This window comes from Fringilla coelebs (assembly GCF_963513975.1).
Source record: "Fringilla coelebs genome assembly, chromosome: 20".
Classification (NCBI taxonomy): Eukaryota; Metazoa; Chordata; class Aves; order Passeriformes; family Fringillidae; genus Fringilla; species Fringilla coelebs.
The window spans coordinates 1,290,435-1,312,922 of NC_140046.1; the positions used below are offsets into that span (position 1 = coordinate 1,290,435).

A 22,488-nucleotide genomic window follows, 5' to 3' on the forward strand; every position below is an offset into this window, starting at 1 on the left:
TCTTCTCTAGGTTGTGCTCAGGCTGCCGTGTGGCCACGACAACCCCTGTGTGGCCACGGTGTGCTCACCCACAGCCTCCCTCCTGACACGGAGAAGTTTCCTGCTCCCTGCTGATCCCCAGCATCCCCCTGTGGCTCTGCCCTGTCCCCCGCAGGGCAGGGGGCTCTGAGGGTGCTGTGCTGCCATCCTGGCCCCGAGCTGCTCTGTTCCATGGAGCAGGAATGGTTTCATGGACAGTTCAGCCTGTTCAGCCCGTGCAGCTCCCAGCACCCGCACAGGCTGTTCCCTGTCCAGCCGCGGGGCTTTTCCTTCCCTTGCCTTGCCTTGCCTGGCTCTGCAGCAACCAAACTGCCACCAGCTCCCCAAGGTGTTTAAATGAGAGGGGATCCATGGCCAGGGACCAGCAGCTGAGCTCCTGAGGGGCTCTGGGGCTGCATTCGGGGTCTGCCATGGGTGCTGGTGGCTGGCAGGATTTTCTGTGTGTTTTGGGATGGGCAGGTAACTCTGGGTGCCCTGGAAAAATCTGAATCTGGGCTGGGAACACTGGGTTTAAAGCTGTTGGCCTTTGCCAAGAGCAGGAGCAGGAACGGGAAGTGCTTTGGGCACCTGGGCAGTCATGAGTGGAGATTTCAGGCCTGCCTTCCCCTGAAGGGTCCGGGCTCGTCTGTGCCCTGCTCTGGGTGAGGTGCTGCCTCTTGGCCTGTGCCTGCTTTGATTTAAGTGAATTTGTTGATCTTTGGGACTTGGTGCATTCACAGCGATAGGAAAAGCGGGTTTTGTTCCGATCCCAGAGCTCGGATCTCTTCCTCTGCCCATTCCCAAACCTGTTCCCTGCTCCCAGCCCTGACTGCTGCCCAGGGTCAATGGGGGCTCGGTGTCCCCTGTGACCTCTGTCCCCGCAGTGTCCCCTTTGCTAACCGGGTGTCCTGCCATGTCCTGCACAGCTCAATGGCAGTGAGCCTGTCCCCAGAGCTGCCCCACAGTGGGGGCCACGACCCCCCCCGGTAACCCCCGTCCTGGGGGTGCTCCCCGGACCCTCACAGCCTGTTCCTGCTCCGTGCCGGGGCTTGGGCAGCAGGACCCCGCACTCTGGAGGACCCGGGGGGAGAAACCACGAGGGGTTCTCATCCTGGCGCCCTTCCAGCGCGGGCACAGCGCCCGAGGGAGCCGAACCCGCCGGGGGTCCCGGCTCGGCCCCGGGGGGCGCGGGCAGAGGAAGGCGCTCCCTTCCCGGGGTGCCACCGGCACCGGGACCCCCGACGGCAGCCGGGGCGGCTCTGGGGCGCTCGGAGCCGCCGTCCCGTGCGCGCCGTCCCGCCCGGCACTGCCCCCGCCGCTCCCCGGGGCCTCCCGCCGGCCGCGAGGCAAAGTCCGCCCCGGCGGGCGCTAAGGGCCGGGCCGAGCCGTGCCGGGCCGGGGCGGGGGCCGGAGGAGAGGCTTTGGCGCTGATTTGCATAAGGTATATTGCCTTATGGTGGCGGTCATGGCTTGGTAGAGCGCGGCCCGCGGCCCGCAGCAGCCGCGGCCGGGGCGGAGCGGGAGGAGGGAGGCGAGCGGAGCGGCGGGCGCGCCGCGGCCCCGGGAGGATGGTGTCCCAGCTGAGCGCCCTGCAACGGGAGCTGCTGGGCGCCCTGCTCAGCTCCGGGGCCACCAAGGAGGGGCTGATCCGCGCCCTGGAGGACATGGTGCCCGCCGCCGGCTTCGGCGTCAAGCTGGAGAGCCTTCCGCTGTCTCCCGGCGGGCCCCCCGACGGCAGGGCCGCGCTGCCGCCGCTGGCCAACGGGCACGGCAAGGGCAAGCTCTCGGGCGACGAGGGCTCCGAGGACGGCGACGACTTTGACACGCCGCAGATCCTCCGCGAGCTGCAGTCGCTCAACACGGAGGAGGCCGTGGAGCAGCGGGCAGAGGTGGAGAGGATGATCAGGTACCGGCACCGGGCGCGCCCCGCGCCGCCGGGACCCGCCCGCGGGCGCTCGGCCCGACGGCCCCGGCCCCCAGCGCCCTGCCCGGGGGTCGCTCCCGGTGCGTCGGACCCGGGGAGGGGTCCCGGCGCTCCCTGCTCGGTGTGTCCCACCCCGTGGCGGGTCCCGGGGCTCCCTGCCCGCCCCGCGGTCGGTCCCGGCGGCGGCTCCCGGGGCTCCCTTGCCCGGCGCTCCCTTGTCCGGACCCCGCGGCGGAGGGGAGCGGGCAGGGGGAAGCCGGACCCGGCGGCCGCGTCCCCCCCGCCCCGTCGGGGCTGCCCGTCCCCGGTCGCGGCGGGCCCGGGGCTGCCGGGGCCGCGGGGGCTCGGACCGGCCGCCGGCTCCGTCCCTCCGCGCCGGCGGCTCAAACGTAAACCGCACCACGTGGAGCCCGGGGCGTTATTAATTTATTTCTATAAATCATCAACAGAAAGATACACAAAAGGCCGCGATCAGGGCGATCGGGCCGGCGGGTTATTCATTGCCGGGGTTGTAAAGCGGACCGGGAGCGGGGAAGGAGGAGGGAACCCCCGACGGCGGCGGCTCCGCTCCGGGCCGTCCCGAGATGCGGCTCCGCTCCGAACCGAGCCGGGCCGGGCCGGGCCGGGCCGAACGGGGCAGCCCCGGGCTCGGCGGGCAGCGCTGCCCCGGCCCCTGGGGGCGGCTCCGACCCCGCTCCGGAGCCCCGGGGAAGCGGCGCCGGTGTGAGCAGGTGGGAGCCCCGCGGGGCCGCCCCCGAGTGCGGCGGGCACGGCTCGGGTCTGTCCGTGTGTCCCCTGCCGGGCGCTGCCCTTCCTGTCGCGGTGCCCGGTGCCCGTGCCCTCCGCCAGCCTGCGGAGCCCGGGACGGCCCCGACCCTTCCCCCGGCACCCCGGGATCTCGGCAGCGACGCGCTCCAGTCCTGCCCCGGTACCGGCAGGTGCCCTCTGGGGACAGGGCAGTGCCACCCGTGCCCACCCAGGCCGGGACCCTTCGGAGCCAAGGGAGGATCCATCGCGGGCCTCTCCCGATGGGCTCGCAGCCCTCCTGCTCGGCACGGAGCCCTGCTCCCCGGGGTGCTCCCACCTGTCCCCAGTGTCCCCTTTGCTGGCCACATCCACCCGCGGCGGTGCCCGGGCGGCCGGGGGTGCTGAGCAGGCTGAGCCCCGGCGTCCCGGTGCTCCCACAGGTGTTTCTGTGCAAAGTTTGCCTTGGGTGCAAACAAGAGCGGGCACATGTCCCTGAGGAGCCTTTGCAAAGAGCTCGTGTTTGCTCTGAGAGAGGCCTTTGTACTTGGAGAGGGAGCAGGTAGGGCAGCCGGGGGACACCGACTGCAGCCGTGCTGGGGGCTGAGCCCCCTCTTCCCCCGGTGTCCCGGTGTCCCGACCCAGGCAGGCTCACTCCCGGGCTGTTCCCACATCCCTGGGCTTGCTCAGGAGCCCTGCAGCTCTCTGGGACCGTGGTCTGGGCTTTGCTGCCCACCCACGGCGTGGTGGGGGCTGTGGGGTCCCCCTGAGCCCAGCTCTGGGACAGACACCCCACGGCTCCTGCCTGCCCCATCCCACCTGCGGGGCTCACCCACACCTCACTCAGGGAAATAATAAATCCCAGATCCTGGGTTTATAATCCTTCTGTATAAATTCTTGGCATATTTCTCTGAGGATGTGGAGTGTATTTACCTGGTTTTGAGGCTGACAAAACGGGTGAGCTGGTCTGGGAATCCCTGGGAAGAGGAACGGGCTTTGCCCCCCGCCTGTGTGTGAGCCTGAATGGGGACATGGCTCTTTCTCGGGCAGCACTGGCAGCCAGGCTTTGTGGGGCTGATTTTGTGCAAGAAAAACACCTTTCCATGGTTTTGGTGAGAGGGACTGTGGAGCCAGGGCTATAAACTGGTTTTCCAGTATTAGAAAGCACTCCTGGGTTGGGTCGGGGTTTTGGTTTTGTTTGTAAGTGAAATCCTGTTGAAGATTGGACAATTAATGTTTGTTTTATTTCATTTTGGTGACAGAATCAAAGAATAAGGGCTGGTGTTGACTCGAAATGTTTTCCTCTCTGGCTTTTTAGGTTACCAAAAAAGAAAGGAAAAAAAAAAAGAGGCCAAACAAATGTTTCGTTTTGGGTCAAGTCCAAACATTTTGTTTAAACAAAATGTTTGGGTTTGGTTTCAGGTTGTTTAACCCTTTTGAATACGGTCAAGTTGATTCGTAAAGGAAAAATCACTTCTCAGAAATTAAGACCTGAGTAATTGTTTTGAAAGTGTAAGTGTGAAACATGTTGGAAATGTCAAGGTGAAGCTTTTTAAAAAATAATTAAATGGAGGGAAATTCTGGGACTTTTTTACTAATTCTCAGATATTTTTCCAGCCAAAACGTTTCCAAATTTTGTGTGAATTTCAAAATCTCCTCTGTAGCCCCCAAGTCCCTCATTTGACATTTTCCAAGCGTGCTCTGATTCACTGGCTCTCGGTTTCACTCTGAGCATACGCTGCCCTGGACTCGGTTGCTAACCAAACCTCTCTTAGTAAATGATAATGAGCTCTGTTTCATTAACTTGTTATTAATCAGTAATTAGTGGGATCAGTTGGGTGACATGAACTGCTGGTGACAAAGGTCTGCCCGAGCCCCTCAGCCAGGGCACGGCGGCGGCTTTGCCCGGTGCTGCTGGGCAGGACATTTTCTCCACATCCTTCTCCTCACTTCCCTCCTTCTCCTGGGAACCATCCCATGGACAGGACCCCCAAAATCAGCGGGGTTCCCCTTCCTGGGGGAGGCAGGCTTGGGCACAGGCTCAGCGACTCCAGGCGGGCTCTGTGGCTCCTTCCCGGCTGTGACACAGCCCCGCTTGGCTCTGCTCCGGTGTTTTGCCGTGGATCCAACCACCTTTGTTTTCAAGCTACATTCAGGAGTAACAGTAAGAAATCTACTTGTTGGACTTTTTTGGTTGCTTTTTTTGGCAAGCTGGAGGATCCAAAGTAGGTGATGAATTGGGAGAGCAGTCGGACGGCTGCTCCAAGCGCAGCGTTGGGGCATCGCATGATTTGAGTGCAGGACTCTGACCAGCCCTGGGCTCACACTGATTTTTCAGTGCTGAAAGTGCTCCCTTCTAGCCCAGAATAAACCTTGGGGTCTTGGATACAGCACAGGTGTTTTGGCTTATTCCTCTGCTGTCACACCAGGCATTCAATAGAGTTAAAGACCACGAACAGCATTTGGATTTTCAGCTGTAATTTTATTTGTTCTGAAATAAAAAGACCCTAATCAGCCGACTCTAAATCAGAGTGAGCTACCCCAAGGACAGTAAAGTGGTGTGATTTGGAGAAGAGTCATTTGCACCTGGATCCTACAGGAGCCAAATTCAAGTGTTTAATAATAATCAGGAATGACTCAAAATTTTTGGGGGTTTGGTTTCGATTTTGCTTTCGGGAACTCGTTGGGTTTGTGTGCCGGGTTTGACCTTGGCTTCTCAGCCTTTTGCGTATGGTCAGTGTGTGTGCAGCTGTGGCAACGAGGGAGTAGGGTCCCTTTTAAGGGGATATTGAGATTTTTAGATCATTATCCTTGTGGAAATGGAAGGAAGAAGCTACACAGCGAGCGCGGCGGGTGGGGTTGGGTGGCCGTGCAGGGGTTCCTGCCCGCCGGGGACACGGGCACAGTGCAGGTGCTGCACCCTGAGCAGGGCAGGAAGAACATCCCCAGCACTTCTCTTTCTTCCTTGAGAGACCAGGGTGGGCTCCCGTGCCCACCCATGTGCGTGTCCCACTGCCTGTGCCCATCTCGCACGGGAGGAATCGCGCCCAGCGCGAGGGCAGCCGCTCACGGACGGGCTGTGCTTCTCCATGGAGGGTCTGGAGGAGCTTTGCTGGCATTGATGGCACCTTGGTGTGTCCCATCAGGACACTGGGGTCCTCTCTGCCTCTCCCTCCCTGGGGGAAGAGTCTGGCTGGCAACCCCCAGGGTGGGTGTGAGCCCCCATCCCACCACCCTGGGGTGGACAGGGCTGTTTTGGGAGCCTGGGGGAAAACACACTCTAAGGATCTTGTGTCCTTCTGAAACAGTTTTAATAATAATAATATTAATTAAAAGTTTCCATAATGGGGAGAAGCAAATACTGGGGGCTTTCCCCTGGCAGCAGGTATTAACCCTTGGTTTCCCTGCCCACAGCGAGGACCCGTGGCGGGCAGCGAAGATGATCAAGGGGTACATGCAGCAGCACAACATCCCCCAGAGGGAGGTGGTGGATGTCACCGGCCTCAACCAGTCCCACCTGTCCCAGCACCTCAACAAGGGCACCCCCATGAAGACCCAGAAGAGAGCTGCCCTGTACACGTGGTACGTCCGCAAACAGCGGGAGATCCTCCGCCGTAAGTACCCGTGGGGATGGGGGGAGAGGGGGTCCCCGGGTCCCTGTCCTGCCCCTGGGCACCAGCACAGCCCCAGACTCCAGCTGGACAGCACCTCCCCAAAACAGTTTTCCAAGTAAAATGAATTTAAGGTGCAGGAAAAGCGGGTGAGAGCCCCTCTTGCTGGCAGGGTTCCCCCAGCTCATCCACATGTCTGAATTTCTGGGTATTTGTGTTTGTTAGAGCTGGGAAAGCAATTAATGATGACTCACGATTAGGTGCCTTTCCCACCTTTGCACCTTTTCCTTGTTATTTTTCAGGCTACTCATTTTTTTTTCAACTGAGTGCAAAAAATGTAGAGGGAGAAAATTAAAAACCCCTGAGTTGCTGCTGTGTGTAGCAGGGTTTGGGGCAGTCTGTGCTGTTTAAAACGCAGATTATTTTGACCAAGCACACAGACTATTCCTTTGTGCCCCTCTCCCACTCTTCCCTGCCCTGGGATCTGTCCTGTAGCTCTCAAAGCAGCCTTGAGTGGCACTGGCACCCCTCAGGAAAGGGCTCTGCCTCCCTCTTCCAAAAGGATGCAATATCCAGCAGAGGGGAAGTGCAGAAATGCTTTAGCACCAAATACCATTGCTCTGAAAACACACCTTGAGACGTTAGAGCAAACAGAGCCTGCTCCAGCCTTGCCCTGTGTTTCCCCCCCGTCACGGGGGGAAAAGCCATTATAAAAAGAGGGAGAATTCCCCTGCAAAACTGGGAATAATAAAACCCTCCCATTAATCTCCCTTTACTGCCGCGGTGACAAGTGCCGGGGCTGGGGCGGCCGCCGAAGGTCACCTCTGGTGCCGCCCGCCCCGGGCACGGGGCTGGCGTCCCACCACGCCGGGAGGGGAGTGGGAGGGCAGCTGTGGCTGAGCAGAGAGGGGCACCCTCTCGGGGGGCTTTGCAGCCGTCCTGCCCAGCGCCTTGCTCGGAAAAATCCTCCCGAAACAAGCGCAGGCTGGCAGGGGCCCTGCCCATGAATATGCATGGCCATAGCATGCCCTGCACATGCCTCCCCATTAAACAGGGGTGGCAGCAGGCTGGCCCCTTCCCGGGTGGGTGGCAGGGAGCACCTGGCTGGCTCCAAAGCCTGCTGTGGGCTCGGGGTGCTGGGGAGGGGACGCGGGGGGGCCCCTCGGCGCGGGACAGTGGCTCCGAGCGGCGGCTACAGGCCAGCTCACGTCTGCTCCTTTCTCTTTCAGAGTTCAACCAGGCAGTCCAGGGTTGTGGAAATATGACAGACAAAGGCAGTCAGGATCAGCTGCTGTTTCTCTTTCCAGAGTTCAATCAGCAGAACCAGGGGGCTGCCCAGCTCGACGACGCCTGCTCTGAAACCCCCAGCAAGAAGATGCGGCGCAATCGGTTCAAGTGGGGGCCGGCCTCCCAGCAAATCTTGTACCAAGCCTACGAGCGCCAGAAGAACCCCAGCAAGGAGGAGAGGGAGACCCTGGTGGAGGAATGCAACAGGTAATGGCTGCCCCGCACACCTGGGCTGCCTCCCCTGCCCACAGCCTCAGCCTTCCTCCTGAAAGCCACAGGGAATGCTGCGGGAGATGCTGCGGGAGATGCTGCACTCCGGCTCACCACCCTGACTCCGGGCTTGTGGCACAGCTTTGCCAAGCTGCCAGGCCTCTCCTCGCTGTGTTTTCCCCTCCGGGCGATGTCTGGGGCAGAGTGAGCTCCATGCTTGGGCAGGGATGTGATGGGGATGCTGCAAGGATGATACAGGGAGGCAACAGGGATGGCACAGGGATGCTGCAGCCCTGTCAGAGGGAGCGGGGATGGCGTTTGCAGTATGGCTGCAGCTGAAGAGAGCAGGTGGGCGTGCGGGAAGGGCTCAAACTCCCCCAGATTTGTTGTGTGCCGAGGCCCCTGCTCGCCCCCAGCAGCACCCTTGCTCCAACGTGTCCTTTGCCCCGGCAGGGCCGAGTGTCTGCAGCGAGGAGTGTCCCCCTCCAAGGCGCACGGGCTGGGCTCCAACCTGGTGACGGAGGTGCGGGTGTACAACTGGTTTGCCAACCGGCGCAAGGAGGAGGCTTTCCGCCAGAAACTGGCCATGGACGCCTACAGCTCGGGCCAGCCCCCACACAGCATGAACCTGCTGCTGTCCCACGGCTCCCCCCACCACAACCAGCCCAGCGCCTCCCCGCCCAGCAAAATGCCAGGTAAGCCTTGCCGAGGGCGCTGGGGGGGACGGCAGAGCTCGGGGATGTGCAGGGAGAGGATGCTCAGCCTGGTCCCGATGGTGATGGAGAGCAGCACGTGCTGTCACCGCAGCGTTGTGGCCGCATGGTGAGGGCTGGATTTCCGCCGTGCCGGGATAAATCAGCGTCTGCTTGATTGGTTTAACTCACGGCAGTTCCGTGTGGGCTCGGCTGGGCAGGGAGAGGCTGTGCCCGGCAGGGCAGGAGGAGCTGCCCCGTGCCTGCCATGTTGTGCCAGTGCCAGTCCGTGGCACGTAGCCCATTGGGGAGCCCTGGTTCTGGGGTGCACGGGCAATGCCCGAGGGAAGGGGTGGCAGCGTGTCCTGGCCCCCTGCTCCGGGCTGGATGCATGACTCTGCAGCATCCCCGTGCCACAGCGGAGCGAGGTGGATGAAGAAAGCTGCCGGGGCTGCAGGGTGACCCCACCTCCTCCTCCTTGCCCCAAAGTGCGGCCCCGCCGTGCCCAGGGCTGGGCAGAGCTGAGCAGACCCGCCGAAAACCCGCGGGGGGTTGAGTGGGAGATAACGCCGTGGGGAGGGGGCTGCACGCCGGGGGCTCATCAGGGCGGGCAGGGGCGAGAGGCATTGTTGGGAGAACAATCCCCATTGTCCCTTACCTGCGCCCTGCGGCCCGCGGGTGGCACAGGGGGCTCGGTGCGGGGGCCGTGTCCCCACCGCCCCGCGTCCCCTCGGACACAGCCCCGGCCGGGGAGGCTGGAGCCAGCCGCCTCCTGGAAATGCCCCTGCCTGGTGTAACACGCACCCAGCTCGGTACGAAGGCAAACCCGAAGGAGCCCGTGCGGCGGACAGTCCCCGCGGGGAGCGCAGGGTGCCTGGGGCTCGGTGCTGGCAGCCCCCGAGCGGTACCCGGGGATGCGCGGGGGCAGCTCCCGGCCCGGGAGGAACCGGCAGCGTCCCGGGGACCGGCCAGCGGTGACCAAAATGTGACCCTGCCCCAGGAATGCCCCGCACAATGGCCGGGACGGGCAGGACGTTTGCCCCGCTGTCACCGGCTGATTGCTTACAAGGTGCCCTACAAGCACATTGTCAGCAGAATCAGCTGTTTTCGGTGTCGCGGCGGGCTTTACAATGCCCCACCAGCATGCAGCCCCGCATTGTCACGGCGTTGTCCCCCGTGCATGCTTAATTGACAATTAAGCCGGGGCTTTGAACGAAGCCCGCTGCCTTTGATGTGCCCCCGGCCTGCCAGCGCACATGGGGCACCCCCCGAGAGCCTTTGTTTTCTTCTATTAGGGGACAGCAATTACTGTAACCGCGGGCATTTATCTCGGCGCTGGAGGGCCGTTAAGCCCCAACCTTTCTTTTCCCGTCGGAGCGGTGCCAGCAGGGGCCGGCCGTGGCTATAGGGCCGCTGACAGCCCATCCCGAGGGGCTTTCAGCAGGGCAGGAGTGATGGCTGCGGAGGAGAGCCCCTCCGGAGGGGTCAGCAGGGCTTGGCTGCGGGAATTTCTTGGCGGCCGGTGCTCGGATCCATCCTGAGGAGGAGAAGATGGGCATGGCAAGGGACACCGTGGGGTTTTAGAGCTGATTTTGGGGGAAGGAGGCGGGGATGGAGCTCAGCCATGATTGCTTCAGGGTGCTCGGACCAAGCTGGGTCCGGGACGTTCCCAAAACACCGCCGGGCGCGCCTCTGCTGGAACCACGCCGGGAGATGTTTGGGGATCCCCTCCTGATGGGGCACCCCCGGCGCTGCCCCGCTGACCCCATGGTGGCTGTCCATGCTGGGATTTGAACTGTCCTTGCCCCGAGGTGGCGGCGTCTGGGCCGCTCAATGCCTTAACAGCTTAATGACAGCGCTGGGACACCGCCGCTGTCCCCGGCCCGCCACAGCCCCGGCAGGAAACGATGGGGCTGGAGCTCCGGGGCAGCTGCGGAGCTCGCCCGTGCCCGTGCACAAAGAGGGTCGCCTCTCCTTGGGACATCAATGGGGTCTTGCAAAGGGCGGGATGACAGCGGGGCAGGGATGAGAGCTGTAAAAGTCAAACATCCTCCGGCCTCTTCTCGGGGACCCATCTGTCAAGCCTCGAGCTGTAGTTTTTAACTATTTGGAGGTAAATACTTAAAGCCTTTCTATCTCGGAGACTCCTCTCCGAGGCTGGACTTTTCCCTTACTCTGGGTTTTATCAGCGATCTTGGTTCCCTGTTTGATTTGAAGGTCACTCGGGGCTTTATCTCGGTGCCATGGCAGACTCTGGCTTATGCCATTTTTATCTTCAAGAGCCCCGAAGACAATCGGGGCATTGATGAGATTAGGGGAAGCACGGCCCGGCCCCCGAGCCCGCCCTGCATACAAAGGGCCGCCCTCCCTGCAGAGCCCCGGCCCCGTGGCCGGGGGGCACAGCATCCCTGCAGCCTGTCCTGGGGGCACAGCATCCCTGCAGCCTGTCCTGGGGGCACAGCATCCCTGCAGCCTGTCCCGGGGGCACAGCATCCCTGCAGCCTGTCCTGGGGAGCTGCACACCTGTGGGGGGCAGGGTGTCATCCATCCATCCATCCATCCATCCATCCATCCATCCATCCATCCATCCATCCATCCCTGCTCTGCAAACATCAGAGTGGTAGATCAATGTCTGAGCAATCACATTTATTTACATGTATATGTGTTATAGATATATATTAAAATTCATTACTTATACATATAGATATACATATAGATATATAGATACTTATACATATTGATATCTCATTACTCATACATATATTCATACATTTAGATATCTCCATAGCTGGAGATAAACATAAAAATAACCCAGTGCCACCCCTGAGATTCTTCCTAAAGCCCAAAGGGCAGTTAAGGGCTTTGTCTTCTCTTCAGAAGAAGAGCCCAGCAGCAAACCCTGGCTCTGGGGTACCCTGGTTTGCACCTGGCTCCCTCCCCGTGTTCTGGGGGTGCTGCCTCTGACAGGGACCCCGTGCCAGTGGCTGTAATATTTTACTGTCAGGGGCATTGTGGGGCTCGCTGGGTACAGTGCACTGTTAGGAGCTTTTCCCTGGTTTATGGGGGTAATTAGAACTTTATGACAGCAGCGAAATGGGAGGGTCTAGTCCCCATAAACGGGTTTATAATGGATATAAACTATGCACCTCAGTAACTGAGCAAGATTAACACTTTAGGGACAATTTGAGTGGCAGCCCAAAAATCAAGGTGCCCTCGGTGCTGCCTGGACCTGAATTTTGGGAGGCTGAAGTTGTCCCATCAGCGGCCTGGCTGTTCACAGTGTCAATGGGTGAAGCATCACTGAGTCCAGCGTGTCCCCAAAAGTTACATTTTGCTTTTCTCACCCCATTTTCACACCCTGGTCCACGCTGGTGGCTGCATTCTGGAGGGCCAGGCAGAGCCAGAGCTGCATCCCCTCCACCACCACATCACTGGCGAATTTTTGGGGTCTCTTTTGGGGTTTGGCAGGTGATGTGCAGGACATTGGTGAAGCTCTGGGCAGAAATGCAGAGCTGGGGGAAGGGGCAGATGCTGGAGGCTGGGATGTGCTGTGGCACGGTGGCAGCAGGGCTCCTGCTGCATGGGAATGACAGAAGTACAATGAGGGGGTTTTTAAATACAATTTATTCCTATCAAACATGACTTCAAGCAGAGCAGAACCAAACTGCTTCCCTGCTGGTGCCTGCCAAAGGCACGGGCCTGGTGTGTCCTGAGGAAATGGCACACGGCTGTGATGAAAATGATAAAGAGACTGATCCTTGCCCCAGACTCCCTCCACCACCCCCTGCCCCCAAAGCCGAGTCAGGAGGATGAGTGTGGCACCCCAGAGAAGTCAGGAGGTGCTGTGGGTGCACAGGACCCCCTGCCCTGGGGCTGCCACTCTGCTGTCCCCGTCCATGGCTGGAACAGGGTTAAGGCTACGGGAGCCAGAGCCTGCGGCTGGTCCGGGGCAGGGGAGGGCAGTAAAACATTTCACAGGCTGTGCAGCTCAGGGGCCACACAATGGCCCGTCCCATAAACAGACTTTTATGTTATGGCTGTAGCTCCAGTTAAAAAAAAGCCTTGAGGAGGGAAGGCTCCATGGCCAGCCCCATTCCCAGTGATCCCATCCAGGCTGAGCAGCCCGGGAGGAGTCTGAGGGGGAATAAATCCCTTTGCACAAGGGCTGCTTCCAGCTGTGGAGGCACAGCAGAGCAGCAGGAGAACCCTCGTGCTGGGCTCTGATGGCTGTCTGAGCCCAGCTCGTAAAGCCTGGATGCCAAAGCTCCGGGAGGAATCCTCCAGTCCTGGTGCTCACAGCTGGAGCCGTGCCCCTGCACTCACCTCTCTGGGGAGCTCCCAGAGGCTGTGCTGCCAGGGCAGGGCTGCATCCCAGGCTTCAGTGCCTGAGGGAGCCCTGTGAGCTCCGAGGAAAGGCACCTCCATCCCCAGGGAGCCCCGTGAGTTCCAGCAGTGACAGCAGCAGCAATGCCTTGTAGCGGCTTCCTGCTATTAACGACCTGATCTGCCCAAATCCAGCCCAGCCCTGGGGACACGCAAATAACAGCACCCCTCCCACTGTGGGCATGGGGAAAGCCCAGTGAGGATGGGTGCTTCCCAAAGGGAGCCCTGGCAGGAGGCTTCTGCCTGCCCAGCAATGGCCTCTGAGCAGGGGGCTTGGTGGGGCAGCAGTGGCACCAGAGCCACTGCCACCGCTGTCACCGGCCCCAGAGCCCAGCCTGGCTCTCCTGGGGAGAGCTGATCTTCATCAAGACTCTTCATCAAGACACAGAGTCTTCAGTGGTTTTATCTAGAGACCCAAAATCTCAGTCCCCAGCCTATCAGGGAATCTTGGCGCTGGTTATTGTTCCTCAAACAATCAAAGAGTTGTCCTTGGGGCTGCAAGGAAGAGCTTCAAAATCAGCATTTAACCTCTTGTGTGTTTTAAAGGCAACTTCACGGCTTTGGGTGGCTCGGCTCACGAGGTACCACCCCCTCAGCTGCACGGGGCATGATTTTGCATTTAAAATGGACTTTTTTGTTGTTCTTGCTGAGCCCAGAGGAGCCTGAAGACGGCAGAGACTCTGATTTCCTTTGCCAGAGGAGCCGTCTGCGCCCTGGTGTATCTCTCCGATCACGCCCAGCAGAAAAGGCTTTGTTTTATCTGCCCTGCCATTGTTCCAGCAGCCGGGATCCCGGCCCGGAGTGAAGCACCCTCTGCAGGGCCGGGGCCGCGGCAGGAATGCGTGTGACAGTGCCCGGGTTGGGTAATGTTTACCCTGTTCGCGGCAGGGACGTCCACTCGGGCAAATATCCACCTGCCAGAGGACATTCTTTTATTATCAGGGATAAAGGGGTTTGCTGGGAAATCATCAGGAACCAGACATGCTGAGGAGATTCCTATCTGCGGGTCGTGTTTAACCAGCTGATGGGGAAAATTCGGAGGTGATTAGGAGTGACTGTGTTGTGGTTTTGGTGGAGGGTGTGGGTGGGTCTGATGCTTTTGGAGCTGGGGGAAAGCTCCTGGACTCCAGTTCTGGTTTCTTTGCTTTTCCTTGGTTCAGAGGTTAATTTTAGAGTCTAACCTTAGAGCATCCTTCACCGGGGCAGCCCCAGGCTGAGCCTCCCCTGGGATGGTCCCTCTGAGGAGCTGTCCCCAGCGTCCTTGTGCAGGGCCCAGGGGTGGCTGGCAGGGTGGGCTTTGCCACCATGGGATCTTTTCCCAGGAGGGCTATGGTCTGTCTGTCCATCCTCCACCACTTCCACCCCAGAGCAGGTCGGTAAATCTGGCTGGGAGCACTGGACTCCTCCTCATGAATGGTTTTTCCCCGTAGCTGTCAGGGCAGCCCTGTAAAAGACGCTCTTGTTTGCCGTGGGTTTTCCTCAGTTAATTATTTGTGATCTGTGGATGCCTTCCCATGACACATGGCTGATGGGACGGTTATCAGTGGGGTGCCTTAGCCAAATTCAATATATCTGTACGGAAGGCCTGTGCTGGGGCCAGGTTTCCCTCAGGGCAGGGGAGGGCTGGGGTCTGTTTTGGGGGTTGGGGTGTGCCTGGTCCCTCTGCCTTGCTGCAGTGCCCTGTTAGTCACACACTGGTGGAGAGCTCTTGAGAGGGAATGGGATGCAGGAGGGCCTGAGAAAGCAGTGGGAGCCATGGATGGGGGAGCAGGGAGAGCCTCAGAGGGGTCAGGTGGTGTGCAGGGTCACCCCTCACAGTGCAGGGTCCCCAGGCCAGTGTCCAAGAGCCACAGCAGGAATTTGCAGGATGGCTGGGAACTCTGCAAATGGGAGTTGCAGGTGGGTGTGGGGCTCCTTCCCCCGTGGCGTTGGGCAGTGTGGGATTGCAGCTCCAGCCATAAACTCCTCACAGTAGCTCCAGGAGATGGGGCCAGGGACAGGCTGGGAAGGGCTGCTGGAGGAAGGGACACCCTTTCCCTGCTTGTCACTCACGGGTGTCACTTAGGAGCTGGCACACCTCTGCATCCTTGTGCCACACACCGTGGCAGGGCTGGGAGGCTCTGAGGGGCTCAGCACCAGCCTGGCACAGCTGTGTGGTGCCGTGGGTGATGCCAAGGGGCTGAGCACCAGCCTGGCACAGCTGTGTGGTGCCGTGGGTGATGCCAAGGGGCTGAGCACCAGCCTGGCACAGCTGTGTGGTGCCGTGGGTGATGCCAAGGGGCTGAGCACCAGCCTGGCACACCTGTGCAGTGCCGTGGGTGATGCCAGCCCCGTGTGTTTTGCAGGGGTCCGGGGGCACACCTGGCACACCTGTGCAGTGCCGTGGGTGATGCCAGCCCCGTGTGTTTTGCAGAGCTCCGGGGGCACACCTGGCACACCTGTGCAGTGCCCAGGGGTGATGCCAGCCCCGTGTGTTTTGCAGGGGTCCGGTACAGCCAGGCGAGCGGCGAGGCGGCGTCCTCGGGGGCCATCAGCCACCACGGCGGCGCTGCCATGGTCACCACCAGCCAGGCTGTCCTGCAGCAGGTCTCCCCGGCCAGCCTGGACCCGGGCCACGGTTTGCTCTCTCCCGAAGGTAAAATGGTGAGTACACCTGGCCCATTGTGGCGGGCTGATAAGATAAGAGGGCCCAGCGGGCAGAGCAAACACGCTTTCCCCGCGTTTCACACGCGGCCGGGATGAACAATGGGGCATTGTGGGGGACCGGGGTGCCGCTGTCCCCACCTCCGAGGCTGTGGGACACGGAGTGTGCTCGGGGTGGATCTGCCAGAGCCCGGGTTCATTGATCGTGGGCTCAAGGTGCTGGGTGGATCTCTGTTTGCTTTCCCCTGCCCATGACATGGTATCGATGAAATCCTCATTCATTATTTTCCCCTTAGCCCTCCCAGGTTTGGGAAGAGCTCTCCCAGCGAGCAGGGACCTTCCTGTCCCAGGGGATTGAAGCTGCTCATGCTGGCTCTGGCTCCACAGCTCCTGCCTCTCCCCCTCCCCTTTGTCGTGTCCTTGGGGCTCTGCTGGGCAGAGCTGTCAGTGTCAGCATGGCAGGAGTGGGGATGGGGACATCAGCATCCCTGTGGTGCTGGACATGTCCCCATGCTGGGGCTGCAGGCCCACGGCAGGGCCACTGCCACTCAGGGTGCCCCTTCCTGGTGGGGTGGGTGAAGGAGCCGGGCAAGGAGGGGGTGCAGGGGCTCAGGCCAGGATGGGATGGGATGTGATGGCAGAGCACAGCCCGTCCCTGGGGCAGGCTGGCAGAGGTTTGCCTGCAGCTGCTGCTTTTCCGGGAGTTTTTTTTCCGGCTGAAATCGAAAGTCAAACATGGCACTGGGTGACGGGGCCAAGCCGGTTCTTCCCCGGTTTTCACTTCCATTTTCAGAGGGTTGTGCCTCCTGGGCCATCCTGTCTGTCTCCTGGCAAAGCTGGGTGGCCATGGAGGGTCTCACTGTCCCCTCCCTCAGCTATGGCACCGTTTCTTTGTGCCTCTCCCTCTGGCTGGTGAGGGTCTCCGTGCAGCCCCTCGGGCTCTGGCACTCACCCTGCAAAGCCAAACGTCCCCTGCCAAGCTGGGGGGACATTGCAGAGAGACACCCCAGCCCCCCAGCCCGCTGCCTCTGCCCCAGCACGCCCAGCTCACCTCAGGGTGTGTTGAGCCTCATAACCCTCAGCCATAAAATGAGTCAGGGATAAAGGCAGCGGCAGCAGCAGCACTGCATGCCCAGGGTGGGGGTCCCCGAGGACCAGGCAGGCCAGCACCCCCTGCCACCTCCTGGGACCAGGGCAGAGACCCCAGAAGGGGCTGGGCAGCACGAGAGGAGGAAAGGGAGCAGATTAAACTGGGAAAAGCCACTCAGTGAAGAGCAGCAGAAGAGCCCTGCTGAGCTCTCCCCGAGGCACAGACGCTGCCCAGCGCCGTGGGGACCCTGCGGGACCGCGGCTCTGCCAGCTTATCTCTGATCTCCAGGCAGGGCTAGCTGGTGCTTGCAAGTGATTTAATAGAAATATGCTGTAGGCTGTGGTTTCTAGTAAGTAAACATGTGCCTTTAATGCCACACATGAAACGAGGAGCTGCCAAGGAAGTTGCTGCATCTTTCAGGAAAGAGCGTTAGCGAGGCTCCAGAAATCTCTCGTGGCTCACTCTTTCCTGCTCCGGTGTTCGCCTCAGCTGTGTTAGTGCCAGAGGGTCTACCCTGAGGGTCCAGTGCCTGGAGGGTCTTTTCCAGTCATGCACAATCCAGGTGCAGCGCTCTGGGGCTAAACACCCCGTGAGAGGAGCCGGGGCTGCGGGCGAGCGGCGTGTGCTTGCCGGGAGCTGTTTGACTTGTGCAGCCGAGTGTGGTGTAACCCGGCCTTGAAGGGACTTTGAAAGTGGAAAATACCGGATCAGGAAATGTGAGTCACTCCCGGGCTTTGGAATTTATTGATGGATTTGTTTCAATTGCTATCTCCAGCTCACATGTGCAAAATAAACAAGGTGCTCGGAACTGGTGTCCAGAAATGTCACCTGAAGGGCTGCAGGGATGGCTCTTGGCTGGGATTGGGGTCACCCAGTGCAAGAGGGCTAACAACAGGAATTAGGGGAAGGTGCAGCAATTAAAGGAACGAGGCACTTACATGTCCTGGGGAGCAGCTCCAGTGCTGGCAGCACATGCCAAGTGCCTTTGTCTGATCCCTAAACTTTGGCCCGAAACCTCTGGCTCTGGCTGTGCACACCCACCCTGTCTCACCGGTATCCTGCCAGACTGGTGACTAAGATCATCACCACGAGGCCCTTTTAATCTGCCTTCTGTCATTTTTCTTCACTTTCCTGAGTTTAGAGGTCCCACTTTCCCCTACAAGCAGGGTGGTTAGAAGTTAATGAATGTTGAGTGGGCTGGAGCTTGGACTCGGGGTACAGAGCAGCCAAGGCTTGGGATGTGCCGTGTTCCAGCGCCATGCTCCAGTGCAGCTGGAAGCCAGTGCCAGCAAAGCCTTTCCCAAAGCTGTTTGCTGTACATTAACACGAGGCTGAGGTGCTGCAGTCAGGGGGGGCTGTTTGGGCTGAAGGAGGGGGCTGAGGAGGGGGCTCTGCTGATGCCCCCCATGTCCCCACGGAGAGGAGGAGGAGGGGGCTGGGGGCTGTGCCCTGACTGTGCCTGTCCTGCCTGGCAGATCTCGGTGTCGGGGGGCGGGCTGCCCCCGGTGAGCACCCTGACCAACATCCACAGCCTGTCCCACCACAACCCGCAGCAGTCCCAGAACCTCATCATGACGCCGCTCTCGGGGGTCATGGCCATCGCCCAGAGTAAGTGTGCCCCAAGATTCCCTCCCTGCCCTGCCCTGGCAGGGCTGACACCGCTGCTCCTGCTGACACCCGCTCTGCTCTCTCCCCGCTGCCAGGTCTGAACACCTCTCAGGCTCAGAGCGTCCCCGTCATCAACAGCGTGGCCGGCAGCCTGGCAGCCCTGCAGCCCGTGCAGTTCTCCCAGCAGCTGCACAGCCCGCACCAGCAGCCCCTGATGCAGCAGTCCCCGGGCCACATGGCACAGCAGCCCTTCATGGCCACCGTGACCCAGCTGCAGAACTCACACAGTAAGGCCTGGGGGAGCTGCAAAGGGCCCCTGCATGAATTCAGATGGGGAATCAGCTCGTGCCCTCCTCCTGCTCTGCCCTTGGCTGCTGTCCCTCTCTCGTGGCTCCAGCCCTGGCATGCTTGGCACTGCAGGCTGGTCACATCCTGCCTCATCCCTTCCTCCCTCTGGTCCAGCCACAGCCCCTCAGTCCCCACGGCTTTCTGGGGGTGAGCAGCTGCCTGAGGATGCAGTGGCTTGGAGGGAAGTGGTGGGTTCTTCCCTTGGCTTGTTTTATCCCATCCCCGTCTCCCTGCTGCCCGTTCCCATCCCTGGATGTGCCGTGGCGAGGGCTGGGGTGGCTTTTCCCTGAGCTGTGCCCCTCCTGTCCCGCAGTGTACACACACAAGCAGGAGCCCCCCCAGTACTCCCACACCTCGCGCTTCCCCTCGGCCATGGTGGTGACGGACACCAGCAGCATCAGCACGCTCACCAACATGTCCTCCAGCAAGCAGGTAAGGGCCCACGGCGCTGGCTGGGGGCAGGGGCTGGGGCTGGGAACCTGGAGGGCAGCTTTTCCCCCTCTGGATGTGGGGCTGGAGGTGGGAGCAGCAGAGACCCCGTGCTGCTGCCTGTGCTGCACTCCGGTGGGGAGCTGAGGATGAGAGCCCCATTGCAGCCCCTTGGTGGGCTCCAGAACACCTGCCTGCAGGGGGTGGGATGGGATTTGGGTGGTTTTGGCTGACACTTGGTAGTACCAGGCAGGCCCTGCTCATCCTTGGGGCAGCCCCGTGAGAGTGGGAGCATCCTGCTGGGGCTGAGGAGGTAGAACCAAACAGGCTCTGCTGCCCGTGTCCGGGGGATCAACCCTGGCTGGAGTCAAGTGGAGTCCAAGGCTCCCCAGCTTCCCCCAGCCCATAAACCTTTATCATCTGCCCACTGCAGGTGTAAGACCAGACTTATCCTGGTTCAAATCAGGTGTGTGAGGTTTTCCTTAGACAATAGTCCCTTTCTGAGAGCCAGCTCTGGGGACTGTGGGAAATATGTGGCCCTTATTGATCGCTAGATAAATAAGAGAGAGCCTTGAACTTGCATTCAGATAAACTTTCTTCCCGAGGTTTGACAGGGGACAGGGAAAAAATGTCTGCAATGACCGCAGAGCAAATACAGTGTGGGATTGCTGAGAGACCCCCCCAGCATCGCCGTGGGATCCTCGGCGGGGGTGGAGGAAGGGGCTGGGGCTGCCAAGGGGAGAGCCGGGGGGTTCGGGGTGCTTGGGAAGGGGTCGGGAACGCCTGCCCCCCGGGGATACCGCTCTGGGCAGGTGTCAGGGTGAGCATTCAGGCACGGCCGCCCCCCGAGCTCCATTTCCTCCTTGCGGCGTTATCGGCCCATCTGCTGCGCGCTCAGCCCGAACTGCCCTGATTAATGGAGCTCTGCTGCCTTTGATGCCGGGCTGGCCGCGGCAGCCCCGGGACACAGGAAATGTCCCTGGCAGGGGGATAGAGCCCGGCCATCCCCGAGCGCTGCCCGCGGGCCCTGCGATCAGCCTACCCTGACCAGCGCTGCGGCTCCCAGCCCTTTCTGCCTCCATCACCTTCCTGCACTTTCACTGAAGCAGGAGGACGTGTCAGGGCTCAGGAGGAGGATATGAGGCCAGGACCCTTCACCTGCTCTGGGAAAGGGGCACCCACCCCCTGTTACCCCCAATAGATGATAAACATCCTGCGAGCACCAGGGCAGGATGTGACCCGTCTCCAACAGCAAACCCTCCCAGCCCCCAGGCTCTCTTTCCTACCAACCATTCTGTGCCCAAGCTACTGCTGGAAAAATTTATCTTTGGGCATGGATTTCTTTCTTGGTGGTCAGCACTTTGATTAGCCAGAGGTGAATGAAGTGTGACAGATGCAGCATAGGGGCCCCATAAACGCTGCTCAAACGCTGCCCAAACTGCTCAAATACCTGCATATTTTTAGTAATTCGGGTTTCTATCATTGACTGGGGCTGTGTCCTGGCTCCTCCACACTTTTTCTTGGCTTAAGGCAGGCAGCCTCCACCAGACCCCCAAACCTGTTCCGTGGTGGAGGTGGCTGCTCCAGGTCCTGCCAGGGGGATGGAGCTGGAGGGAGGTCCCTGCTCACCCCCAGCTCTCCCCTCGCTTGCTGTGGGTCTCTTATCAGATGTTGCCATTAGACCTGGAAGGGGCAAATACCTCGCTGTTCCTTTGACAACGCTTGAGGCCGAGGCACCACGTTTATGACGTTGGCAAACACCTGATAGCCAGGGCCAGTCCCTAATGACATGTCACGGGAGGCTCCTGGCGTCTCCTTATCTCCGCCCGGTGATGTTTGCTGTGCGCTCCCGCCCGCAAGGTCACCCCGCCCCTGCCCCCCGCCCGCGGGCACTGGGGGGACCCCCGGCGTGCAGAGGGACGGGGAAGGGGCCTCTGCGGCGGGATGGATGTGGCACGGGAGGCTCTGTCCCGGGAGATGAGAGCGCTGCTGGGGACAGCGATGAGCCCCCGGCGCCGCTCCCAGCCCGGCCGAGCTCAGCCTCACGCCTGGCTGCTCCCGGGCTGCCTGCACAGCCTGGGCACAGACAGGACCTTCTTTAGTATTGGTATTTTGGGGAGGGGGTGGCAATAGCTGGCTAAGGAAGTATTTTCCCACTGCCTCCCCCGCAGGGGTGCCAGGGAGGGCTCGGGGCTGAGCAGGGCAGCACCAAGGTGATCATGGAGCAGTGCAGGAGGGGATGCAGGGGGTGATGCAGGAGGTGATGGAGGAGGTGATGCAGGAGGGGATGCAGGGGGTGATGCAGGAGGGGATGCAGGGGGTGATGCAGGAGGTGATGCAGGAGGTGATGCAGGAGGGGATGCAGGGGGTGATGCAGAGGGTGATGCAGGAGGGGATGCAGGAGGGGATGCAGGGGGTGATGCAGGAGGGGATGCAGGGGGTGATGCAGGAGGTGATGCAGGAGGTGATGCCTCCAAATGCTTTGTGGCGCTGCCTCCTGCTCCCGGCGCCGCTCACTGTGCTGCTCTCTCTCCCTCGCCAGTGTCCCCTGCAAGCCTGGTGATGCTCCACACCTCGCTGCTTTTGCACATAGCAACGGGATCTTCCTTTCCTCACCGTCCCGCCGGCGAGCTGCGCTCTCAGCCCCGGAGCCGCCTGCCGGAGCGCAGCCCAGCAGCGAGGAGCCCGACACGGAGCCGGGCTCGGGGCTCTCCCGGGGCTCTCCCGGGGCTCTCCCGGGTCCTGCCCGCAGCCCAGCCGGGACCTGCCTCTCCATCCCTCCACGCGGTGTTTCCAAGACGTGTCTTGGGGATTGTTTTGCTGAAGTATTTGCCTTCCAAGAGGCTCTCCCGAGGAACAAGGCGCGAGCTGTGCTGGGAACTGGCAGAAGGGGAAGATGGATCATGTTTAAGTTATACTCCTCCACTCGGACTGAGAGGGACCGGCGTCTGTTACTTGGCGTTTGGAGGGAGGAACTGCATGTGTTGTCGAACTGAGCCAATTAAATGTAAATATAGGTACAGTCTGCTCCATCCTCCCCCCTCCCCACTCCTATACATAGAGATTTATATTAAAAAGGAGTAAATTTTGTCCAATGGATGTAAACTACTGTAATTAAGTGCAATTCCCCCATCTGTATATATTGGTCCTGAATATCTTCTTTTTGTCTTTTTTTTTCTTTTTTTATGGTAAAGGTCAGAGCTGAAGATGGTTTTGGTTTTGTATTTCTCTTTTTCCTTTAAATGAGCTAGTTCCAGTCCTGGGGCTGGCAAGGACCCTGGTCAGGCAGCACGGGGCTCTGCTGTGCAGGAGGACAGGCAGACACGTGTGCCCTGCACGGTGACATCCCACGTGAAGGAAGGGCACAGGGCGAGCTGAGCAGAGCCCTGGCAGGACCTGCATGATCCATGTGGGGACAGCTGCCACTGTGAATTAATCTCAATGGACTTCCCTGCTTTTGGGGACTCTGAGGTGGGCTCTGGTGGGGTGGGGAAGGACTCG

The 22,488-nt window shown here is 60.4% G+C and overlaps 1 protein-coding gene across 2 annotated transcripts; it reads left to right on the top strand.

Moving 5' to 3' along the window:
• Positions 1-1,586: 1,586 nt before the first annotated feature.
• On the top strand, positions 1,587-22,373 carry HNF1B (HNF1 homeobox B; the record flags this gene model as incomplete). Of its 2 annotated transcripts, none has more annotated exons than XM_084219016.1 (9): positions 1,587-1,924; positions 6,101-6,300; positions 7,527-7,791; positions 8,248-8,489; positions 15,352-15,512; positions 18,078-18,210; positions 18,306-18,497; positions 18,872-18,990; positions 21,530-22,373. In XM_084219016.1, 9 exons carry the CDS (start codon positions 1,587-1,589, stop codon positions 21,548-21,550), a joined length of 1,671 nt encoding a protein of 556 aa, XP_084075142.1. In that variant the 3' UTR covers positions 21,551-22,373. The 2 variants fall into 2 exon arrangements, with proteins under 2 accessions (XP_084075142.1, XP_084075143.1); XM_084219017.1 differs by having other exon boundaries at positions 7,605-7,791.
• Between the last annotated feature and the right edge of the window lie 115 nt (positions 22,374-22,488).